General features: G+C 37.6%; 1 protein-coding gene across 2 annotated transcripts in view; it reads right to left on the reverse strand.

Moving 5' to 3' along the window:
- Positions 1-11,270, reverse strand: part of LOC100747801 (CCR4-NOT transcription complex subunit 6-like) — a 141,764-nt gene extending 130,494 nt beyond the window's left edge. Inside the window, exon 1 of one of the 2 annotated variants that reach the window (XM_024366127.2) lies at positions 11,214-11,270. Coding sequence is in view for 1 of the 2 variants with exons in the window: in XM_033319643.1 (XP_033175534.1) it covers positions 2,143-2,212 (70 nt within the window). In the remaining variant the exon portion in view is untranslated. Of the gene's footprint in view, positions 1-2,142; positions 2,249-11,213 lie in introns of those variants that run through there. The other variant, XM_033319643.1, reaches the window with a different exon arrangement.
- Between the last annotated feature and the right edge of the window lie 645 nt (positions 11,271-11,915).

Here is an 11,915-nt window from a genome sequence, read left to right on the forward strand (position 1 = left end):
GTGGCAATTTTGACGCGAGGAACGAAGAACGTGGGAGACCACCGAAAAAGTTTCGAGGCAGCGAATTGCAAGCACCGTTGCAAACGCAACAACAACTCGCTGATCGATTAAACGTGACACGAGAAGCCGTCTCCATGCGTTTGAAAGCCATGGGAAAGATCCAGAAGGTGGGAAAATGGGTTCCACACGAACCGAATGAAAGACAGCAGGAAAACCGAAAAACCACTTGCGAAATGCTGCTCGCCAGATACAAAAGAAAGTCGTTTCTCCACCAAATTGTGACTGGCGATGAAAAGTGGATATATTTTGAGAATCCTAAGCGTAAAAGATCATGGGTAGCTCCAGGCGAACCACCGACATCGACTACAAGACGAAATCGTTATGGACGGAAGACAATGCTCTGTGTTTGGTGGGATCAGAAGGGTGTGATCTATTACGAGCTGTTAAAACCTGGCGAAACCGTTAATACCGAGCGCTACCGACGACAAACGATCGATTTGAATCGAGCTTTGCGTGAAAAACGACCAGAATATCAAAAAAGGCGACACAAAGTAATTTTGCTTCGTGATAATGCACCATCGCATACAGCAAAACCGGTCAAGGTGAAGGAAACGATCGAAGCGTTCGGTTGGGAAATACTTTCGCACGCGGCTTACTCACCAGACTTGGCTCCGTCCGATTACTGTTTATTTGCATCGATGGGACACGCACTTTCTGACCAGCATTTCGCTTCTTACGAAAATGTACGAAAATGGCTCGATGACTGGTTTGCCTCAAAAGAGCGACAGTTTTTTTTGGCGTGGCATCCACCAATTGCCAGACAGGTGGGAAAAGTATAGCTAGCGATGGGCAATTCTTCGAATAAAATATTTTTAATCATTTCCATACAATAAGTGTATTTTCTATAGAAAAATTCCGGTTTCATATTTACATGCCTATTTACAGCGTCGTTGAGACTCTTCGTCCTACGCTACCATTGTTTCCACGCTTTATTTTAATGTATCGTATATACACAGAGCGTGGCGAACTTAGACGGCCAAACTGCGAGGGCTTAACACTTTGACTGCCACGTTGGTCATATACGACCGGCCACGGTTTCTCCTGTGACGTTACCGTGGTCATTGTTGACCTGAGCGCTTCAACTTCTTACGATTGTACAAATTGTATGAAAATTGACAGTTAGGGCACTCTGAATATAACCGATGAATAGAAGATACTTTGAAGTAAAAAGTGCTCCTTGAACAATTAAACATTTTTCATGTCATTTTAACAAGAAGCTTCGAAACTGAAGAAAACACAATTAGAATAAAGAAATATGGAGATAAGTGTATTAAAAGAAAACAAAATGCGATGCACTGCTTCTTGAATAATAAAGTTATAAGGTAGTTAGTAAGATTGTATCGACGACTCTAATACTTTTCGAAAGCTGCGGCCGCAGAAGAGCGATTGCGAAACTTGTTTACTTAAAACTTTTGTGCTATCAAATTGCGCGACAACTATACAAAGTATACACCACCCGTGAATATTTTACTGCGTAAGACTACTATATAGTTGGTTTCAGCTGACATAAAGCAGACTATGAAGGGAGAAACGAAAGGAGAAGCCCAGAGGAGGAAAGAACAGGCAGTCGAGTAGCCCGAAGGATAGTTGGCTTCTGAAAAGAAAATGCCATTCATTTGCACGTGCCAAGAGTTTTGACGCTCTTCTCTTTTCGTGTGAAAACTGATTAAGCAGTGATACAAGCTTCTGGAATATGCTTCCAATAGGACGATTCAAATTTTAACAAAAACACTCAGTTCGCTCACTTTCTGCAACAACGACGTAACTTTTACAAAATTGTTAGTTTTCCAGTTATTAGCACGCAAATACCAGTCGCTCCTTGTGCTTTCCGCTGGTACAGTCCTACGAGTGAACTTTAAAACTTCAACCGCGTCGTCAGAGCGTCACAATTCATATTCACGGATCATCGTTGAAACTTGTTTTTCCTAAAATCGTGATTCTTCTATTTACGTGAGTGTTGCAGCAAACGAACGAGTTGATATTATAGAGTTTTCTAGGAGATCGTCCAAGACAACGACAAGGTAACACCATTAGCAAACATATTCCAGAAAGGTCACAACAATGCACACAATTTGTCCACACCTTGTGAGAAGGAAGTGTACGACTGGCATGAACGCACGATAAATCTAGAGTCCTGCCTGCAAGTGCCCATTCCAAATCCTCCCCAACTCCATAAATTAGCTACAACCTGCAACACAAACAAAGCCCTTGGCATTGAGAAGATTACCACTACTGAATTACAAAAAGATTGCATAGTAAAGTCGTTATACAATTTCGCTATGTCTAGAAAGGATCTTTCGCATTATGTATATTCCGTGTAATTTTCACGTTTTCTACAAATACGTACAAATGCGCAGCCTATCGATAACGATAATACAATTATTTCTATCGTATCGAGATGAACGGAAAGTCTGCTTCCTCTGTTCGTAGAAAGATGGATCGGAGTTGAAACAACGGCTACTGATTTCCATTTAATTGATCTAATCTGGTGTTGAATCCGTTGTTGATTAGGTAACAGTCAACTGTGGAACGTAAAATAAATATTTATCGAAGTACTTGTTTTTCGTTGGATTGGCGCGAGTTCGAATATGGTTCACCGAGACAATGCAAGACCAGGCGTGTCGATCGTCACAGGACAAAAAACAAAGGATGTACCTCGTTTGCCATCTTCTGTCCATCTTGCAGGCTCAGATTATCGCTTATTCCGCTCGTTACAAAATTATCCCGACCATAAGAGCTTGTCTTGTTTGAAAAATTAAAAAGACGAGTTGGAACGTTTCTTCTCCTCCAGAAAACTGAACAATTCTGCGCCGATGGAATAACGAAATTATCACAAAGATGGTGAAAAGTCGTGGAAAGGAATGGAGCATAAATTGAAAACGATGCACGAGAAGAAAAGAACAGATCGTGCAATTTGTCCGTAAAGACGGAACGAATTTTCCGTTCGACCCAATATATTTAAGGTAACTGGAGAAAATGATTATACAAGAATATGCCAGTTAGCCTAAGAACGTCAGCATGCTACGATCAACGAAAGCCGATAACTAATGAAAATTTTAAGCTGTTTATAGTCACCTGTCGTATGCTGTGAGCCTTCGATATTGGACTATACTCGCTTTGCTAACACAAGGATTAAGATCAAACTCTCGCAGATTCGTGGACGTTCGCCACATATATCTATCATTGCGGATTACTATACGCTTTTCCTCCTTTACGTTTTCCTAGAGCTGACTTGGTTTAGGATTAAACCTTCGATCTTCCGCCTGATCCTTTCAGTCCTCTAACTTTAACGAAATTACTGTATCTTGACAAGGATTACAGGATTCTTAAATAAAAACAGAAATTATTGTAAGTATTTAATTATTATTAATATCAAGTATCAAACGGATAGGACCGTTCAATGGAACGTTTAAAATGTGGAAAACCTTTGCTCTGAAATATTGTTCTGAAAAATGTTTCGTTCTCAAAATATTTCAGACTCTTCGATCTCCAGATTTATTGTAGGCTTATATGCCTGCAGACTTTTCTAACACCCGGTATCGATCGATACAAAATTACTTCTATAAATAAACTGTATCCTACGTAATACACGAACATAAAATAGCCGCACTTTATTAGTTTAAGTTTGCAAAATGATAATTCGTTTCAGAGTTAACGAAGACCACAAAATTTTATTTACTTTGCCTTCGAGAGAATCGACGGTAGAATCTTTTGGGTTTAAAGAGATATAGTAGATTGTTAAATTAAAGAAAATTGATAAAAAGAGAAAGCGTCATACAACTATTTTGGGATTCTTCAGGAAGAACATCGACCTTATGAACTTGCAGATTTTACACATTTTGGTTTTGGTTTGTAGAATTGAAAGAGGCAGTCGCATTATTTAAATTCCACTTAATGCAAAATAAATAAGGATATTTAAAAAAGTGCAAAAATTTTTACTATGAATATTTGTCAACTGCGAATTTATAGATTTGCTTCCATTTGACTTTGAATCGGTTTTTGTTGGACTGCTCAAATCACTGCCATACCTTTGCACCGCCAACTATTTTTATATCTTATTGTTAATATTATTAATATAATTTATTTAAAGGTTTTTCAAAAATGATGGTTCCCAAACGTTCTGCATTATCGTACGACATTGCACGATAAACTCGACGATTATTTCTTACAGTAGATCGATCTTTGCATAAATGTTCCTTAAAAGTTTCCATTAATAGTGTTTTTAAAATGGACATTTACCGAACGTTAATCAAATAATAGACGATGGAGCTCGGTTTAAAAAGAAAATACAGAATAATGGAGGAAAGTGTCGTCGAAACGTTCCTTCGTTTCGCTACAAGCTGAAAGTTTTTCTTCGGAAAGGAAGCAAAGAGAGCAAAGATTTCTGTTAAAAGTGGCAAGGAAAGCGGAGACAGAGAGAACTCTTCGCTACTATCGTTACACCGCTTTCCTTTCTCCGTTTCCTTGACGATGATTAACGGGAAATTTATGTACATACATGCACATCTGCGTCAATAATTCAATACATTCGACAATTCGTGCATATCGCGTTTAATTCGAAGAAACTTTATTTATTTCATCTAGATCAATTATTTCGATAATTTAGAAAATTTGCAACGTGTCATTGTTCTTTCCAATTAAAAGTATAAAAGTATCGGTGCAACGATACTCGAGTCTGCATTCAGAATGCGCGTTTCATTTTTAAGTGACTTTTAAAATGGTAAAATGATAGGAACATTAAATATATGCATGTACTATAATAAAATAGCCACGAAGAGGAAAAATTTCATTTGTACAAGTAAGTTTCAATTTCTAGAGGCAACAAGAAAAAAGAAAGCTTCGACGAAGGGACAAGAATTTTATAATTTTTATGTTATTATTATTATGTAAACGTTGGAAGAGATTAACTTGTTGAGCCATTGCTGAGGAATCATAGAAGTCAATTTGTTAAGTAAGTTTCCAGCTTTACATGCAGTTTCTCGAAACCGCTGAAATTTGTACATTTCATCGAATTGAGATGTAGAAGCTAGTGTGTGCTACAATACATACATAGACAAGTACATATAGTAAGTATAGTGCAGAGCAAATATTGGTACAAATGGGCATTTAATATTAAAAACCTTTTATTTTGAATACTTGTAGTATTTATCTAAGATTAAATTAGAAATATGTAATAGATTCATTAAAAATGGTATAAAGAATGCCTAAAAAACGCAATATTCCAGTTTAAACGAATGTATTGGATACAGAAATTAATTCGGTGCTTTTACAAATAATGAGCTGTAGATTCATTTTGAATTCAAATGTTCTTAGGATTTTACATAACATAACTTGAGTATAATATCAATAGATATTAATAAATAAGTTCTACTTTTCAATTAATAAAAATAGACAGGTGACAAACTGATGCATAAAAGCCACTGAATTAATTTCAGCACTTAATGTTTCTACAAACTTTCTGACGTATTCAATTAATTTTCCATAACTGCATAAACTTGTTAAAGAAGTTCGAATAAGGTCAATAGAAAGAAATAAGAAGATCCAGAAATTCTGATTTCCCGGAATACTAAAAAGTATCGAAATTCTGCGAGGAAGACTCGGACCGGCTAATGAATTTAATTTAAAACGGACGAGCGCGTCGGGAACATCGCGTAATGTGGCACTGCACACGTATTAAAATCATTGAACGAGCAAAGACAAATGTAATTTGCATTTACGTCACATGCACTTTTGTAAATTGTACAGCTGCAAATTGCGAGATACGCCGGCAATACATTTACCGGTCTAATCCGATTACGATGCATTATCATACAGCCGAACATCGCGATAAACCAGTTCACGAAAGACAAGTCCGAGTTCCGTGTTACTTTCAGGCTCAGCTTAGCCAGTCAGATAACGCGCCACGTAACTCGCTTTGTGTACTCGCTTTCTCACTTAATTTTCTTCATAATCACTAAAAAATATTCTCTTTGGGTCAATTCGTTGGAAATTTTATGCCGGCTTGAGGACACTGACTAGTCTGGTTAATGGATACGTAAGAGACTCATTTTGCTGCATCATACGTCAGCGACGATGCATTTTCTTATTGCGATCATTATTTGCTATATGCGACATTATGGCAGATGTTTGTCGTAATTTATGACCGGGCCGAGGTCTCAGCAAGCACCTCGGCAGGATGCATGAGTGAATGTTTGGTAACTCGGATATGACTGTTTATAGAACAGTGGTGTTCACGGTAGGAATCGTGTTTGTGTCCCTTGACACACGTTGTATCGTTTAATGCGTCCGTTCATCATCGAAAAAATTGCGCGACGCCAAAAAGTCGACCATGGGAGGCTCGCGTCCTTTCGCAGTCTAAGGAGCCTAGCAGCCTAAAAGATAAAGAGCGCGGTGTGTTCGTGAAGAGGATGGCGGGGACGACGCTTGTCTCCTGGCAGATAATTTTGAATGGCGCTAGTTTGCATCGTATTGTCACAGAATAGAGGCTTTGTCCAGAGGATCTGACCACGGAGTGGGGTGGACGTTGGTCTTTTTGATAAAGAGACTATGAGAAACTGTATAGCACTTGGCCTAGAACCTCGAAAGAGTAAAGTCTCTTTATAGGGTGATCCAACATGTACGAAATGCATTCGCGTTGTCTTTAAAGCTGCCAGACATGTTGCATTGATCGAGTAATTGATTGAAATAAATATTGTCTTACCTATAAGGAAAAATTCCGAAATTAGTCAGATGACCAATTCTCTCTGCAACAATATCACAGGTAACGAAAAAAGAAAAGAAAATTCAATTATATATTGCTGTTAAATAGACAGTACATTTGTATTGTACGTGTGAGAATGAGCAGACACAAGTGTGCACCCCTCCCTAGAGTGTATGTGAGTGTCGGCCAAGACGGCCTAGGTCTCCGTTGAGACAAAAGAGCGACTAGAAGGAAAGAAGCAAGGGAGTGAGTGTTTTCTAGTCCTTGAGAGAATAACCCACGTGTAGAGCTGAACTTAGTTAATATGTAAATAAAGTTGAACTTTTTATTGTCTCCAAATACTCACCATACCTTAACGATTGCATATTGTCTGAAACTATTGCCTAAGTCAACGTTTTCCTCTTATCGATAATAATAATAATAATAATAATAATCTCGATCTTATCGATTTTATTTATTCTAATTAATTTTGTTATTGTTTTTATCGATATCGACGAACCAATAGTTTGGTGCAGAACTTCGCGCGGTTTTCGTTTCACCTGAAAACAATTGCTCATCATCTGTGCCTTACTGTCTACGTTCATCCGAGAGTTCCAGTTTTCTTTCATTATATGATCGTATATTTCTTCGTTCTGTGCCATTAACAAAGCGATTAATTGTCCAAAAAATATGGAGATTAACAAACACGAACATCTCCGACGTAAATTTGATAAAAGGAATGCTTCGAAACCTAGCGTGGTAAATTCTCCACCATCCTATTCACTCGCTTCAACGGATTATCATCTTTTTCGTTCCCTCGAAAATGGTTTAAGCGATGTTTCCTTCCACAACGACGTGCAACTGCGAAAATGGTTGGGAGATTAGTTTGCTTCAAAAACCGTGGAATTCTTCAAGCGAGGAATCCAAAAATTACCGGAACGTTGGCAACAAGTAGTAAATAATGGCAGAGGATACATTCTACATGAATTTGTATTGAACATTTGAAAAAAGAAACAGAACTTTTCACATTCTCAGCAAAACCGCGCCAACTTATGCACCAGCTCGATACGTACGATCGCGAAGATTAGATTAAAGAGCTCTTTTATCCAAAGATGATTCCATACGTTTGCTACTATTTCAGCATCTCCTCAAGAATAGTCGTGCACAGTAGTATACCGTAGTAGTATCTTGCGAACGCATGATTCGTCGAAGCTAAAATTTTACGTTCCAGGTCCACAGGTCTGATCCCACGATGAAAGCCACTAGTGGCATTCTAAATTTCGGGAACTATAGCGCTCATAACCCAAAGTTCGATCCAGTACCGAGACGATGTCGATGATGAAATAAATGGGCTCGTTGGCGTGCAATGAATTTTCAAAGGTCGCGTCGGCGCGTTATCTGGCGTTTCCAACAGAACAACAGCCACAGAATGCTCAGGGCGGATTCCTTCGCTAGATGTGGACTGCACGAACGAGGCGAACAAAACGAAAGTGGTCCAACGTCAGTTGGCATTACCGGTCGGCCAACCACCGGCTGTTCCATTTGTCGTACGGACGCGTCATCATGAAGTCATATTTCACGACTTATGGTAATTACGATCTACCACCCAGGAGTCACATTCAGCGGCGTGTGCATGCATGTGCAGCAGCACGGCAGACTCTTTGTCAAGGACCGTGTATATTTATATACAATCGCACACACGACACCATAAGTGTGTGTCGGTCTATGTGCGCAAAATATATGCACTAACATACGTGTTCGTGTGAAACGACAGGACGTATGAACCCCGGCAGGCAACCAAGCAGTCGCGTATTACGGTTTTCAAGGGACGAATCGTAGCCATTTGTCGGCACAACCGTAATATCAATCTTCGGTATACGGCCCTGACCGCGACACAAATCGTCGCTTCGAATAATAATTATTGTCTGCCTTCCAGTGAACCTTCTTCTTCTGCTTCTCTTCCCTTACGCGTAGAACTCGAAGAAAGCGTACAGTTACGATAAAGTCTTTTCGTACTACGCTTGCTTTTCGAGAAAATCGAATCTGATATGCTTGCATATTGCAATGCTGCGATTCTAGATTTATGATGACAGATTGTAATAATAATAATTCACACGAGGATTTGTACAATCCGCGTATCTTGACACGGATATGCAATTGCAAGTTACGATAGAAATAGATGTTGCAGACAAAGTGTGCACTTTTTCATTTTTACATAAATTATCAACGTCATCTACCAAATTTTATCAATTTGCGAAGAAAAAGCGCGATTCTAAGAAAAAAGCATAAAGAATTTTCCAACTATTAATCACTCGGACGAATACAATTTCAACATTGTAAGAGAACATATAGTTGCAGATATATTTTAAGGAGAAAGTTCAATGCGGATATAACCCACAGTAACCTGATATTCACTGTGTAATTTATTTTTAATGTCTATAAGGTACATGTAATATTACATACTAACTTGGTATATGATTCAATTCAGAATATACGTACATATTTACATAACACCATTTATTTTGGTCTCTTGAAAATTTCTTCCACTTTTCCAACCATTTTAAAGAAACAATTCCGCTTACAACCAGTTGCAAAGCACTTTGTACGTATTATTTATCAAGAATAAAGATACTAAACGCTCAAATTGGAGAAACAAGTACAGCAGTGGAAAATATAAAAATTCACGCACTATTATTCAATTGTGAACAGACTGATACCAGAATATGGCAGTAATAGTTCATAATTATAATAGAATTTGTATGGTACGTAGTAGCAAAAGCAGAATTTCGAAATGTAACGATGCTTGATTAACAGAATCGATGATTCAGTGTGGAGGAAACTGTAAAAGAAAAAAGAAGGAAACGAAATACGAGGTATCAACGGCAGTTTTATGTGGTACGTAAATAGCATCTCGTAAATTCTTTATGGGCAAGGTACTGAAAGAAAATGTTGTCTATAAATTACACGCATAAAAAGCAACGAGTACGTGAGTGAAATAAATGGTACGCTAGGCGTTAGATTCGAAAATTGAAGAAAAATATAGAATCGGATTGCAGAGAAACTAGAAAAATTTAAGATCATCCGAGAAGATAAAACGAAATCTTTTGCTATAACAATCTTAAATCCGTAGCCAAGTCCAAGTTCACTGCGAGAGGATATTACAAGGATATATTACAAAGATCAACGAAAGATATATAATGCCAGGAACGTAAAAATGAAAAAAGATATTCGAATACACCAAATAGTGCAGTTTAAAGGAAAAGCGATGCAAAGATACAGCACAATTACTTTACGAAATACAGTTAATTTGTCAAAAGCTACAGACTTTTTCTAATCCTTCTAACATATGTTGTATCACGTTAATTCAAATTTAGTTTAATTCTACTGTTTACTGTACTGCAATTTTACTATGTACGACGAATGTTCGAACATACTATTATTTAAGTTTATACATTTTTGCACTCTACACTTTGCTTCTTTTATGTATTTTTCTTACGTATTTTGTTAACTACTGATAGCGATAAAAAGATGGTCGACCGTAAATAAAATTAATAAATAATAATAAATAAAAATTCGTAAGGTTATTGAAATTCTTACAACAGCGTTGGAGATGAATTTTCTCTACGCTTTGCTTCTTTTATGCATTTTTCTTACGCATTTTGTTAACTACTGATGGCGATAAAAAGATGGTCGACCGTAAATAAAATAAATAAACAATAATAAATAAAAATTCGTAAGGTTATTGAAATTTTTACAACAGCGTGGGAGATGAATTTTCTTTACACTTTGCTTCTTTGATGCATTTTTCTTACGTATTTTAACCGCTGATGATGATAAAGATAAAATGAAATAAATAAATAATAATAATAAATAAAAATTCGTAAGGTTATTGAAATTTTCATAACAGCGTGGGAGATGAATTTCCATAGCGTCAACACGCAGTCGATCGTTATACGATATCAGAACTCGTCTCTCTTCTTCGAATTCAATCCCTCTAGAGATCTTGTATGTAAGTCATATCATGTAGGTGTTGCGAGGTTGGCCGCTATTGTGCGTCGAGATTTATCGAGAGGCATGTAGCATCCACGCCTTTGGGACTCGACCCGCGCTCTTGTCGTGCTTGTCGTCAATGTCAGGAAGTGTATGTACATTTTTACGAATTCGTAACGAATTCACCACGTGGAATCTCAGTGTGTACGGCCGGTGAACGATTCGTTCAGCTGATACCGAGTGACATCCGGCGAGGCAACGACGCAACGTCATTTGTTACGCGAATGAACGTTCGGCATACATATGTATACTGCGTCGGATGACAATAAACCACTTCGAATTGCCTGGAAGGTTCCGCTGAGCAATCGGTCCTTGGCAATTTACATGGCTCCTATTTGATTTTTCTTCGCGCACAGTCCACTGTCTCGTGTCGAAAAACGAAGAAGAAGATGTGGACAGTTTATGAGAGAAACGGCACACTTACCTGCGGTGAGAGCGACTGAACGATACGCGGTTCGTGAACTTCTTCAGGTAAACTCACCTGAAACATAAAAGCATAATCGTGAGTCAGATCTGGTATAAACAGATTTTCGAAATAAACGATCTTGTATCTTTTCAGGATTTTTATGTGTTCTTATGGATTCGTAACTGCGCAAGTTGAGTTACTTAATTTTGCTACGCTTAATTAACATACTTAATTAGTACGTAATACGTATTTTATAATGAAATACTTGTAACGGTATGATAAATTATTGTTACTTTGTGAAACGCATTGTTGAGCTGCAAATGATCGGAGGTAGCAGGTGTCAAGCGTATCGATATTAAATTTCTGGCTGCATCTTTACTGCCAGTAAATGATATTTAAAATCTGATTCGTTAATTTCATTTCATTTAATTAATTTAATGTAATTTAATTTCATTTAATTTAATTTGATGTAATTTAATTTATTTCAGTAGAATTTGAATATCCATATTCTTTTGGAAAGATATACGCGGTTGGAAAGATCGTCAAGTGGTTTCTATGTAACACAATTCTGTTATATGTATTTACCGAGGTCAGTTGCACACAGTGCACTGCGTGTAACGTTAATTATATCGGAGCTCGCTATCCTGCACGATTTATTGGAATCGGTTAATTCCCATAACAGCACCAGCAAATGAGCAGCAATGTGTAAACGAATCGCTT

The sequence above is a fragment of the Bombus impatiens genome, unplaced genomic scaffold, assembly GCF_000188095.3.
Source record: "Bombus impatiens unplaced genomic scaffold, BIMP_2.2 scf_0200, whole genome shotgun sequence".
Classification (NCBI taxonomy): domain Eukaryota; kingdom Metazoa; phylum Arthropoda; class Insecta; order Hymenoptera; family Apidae; genus Bombus; species Bombus impatiens.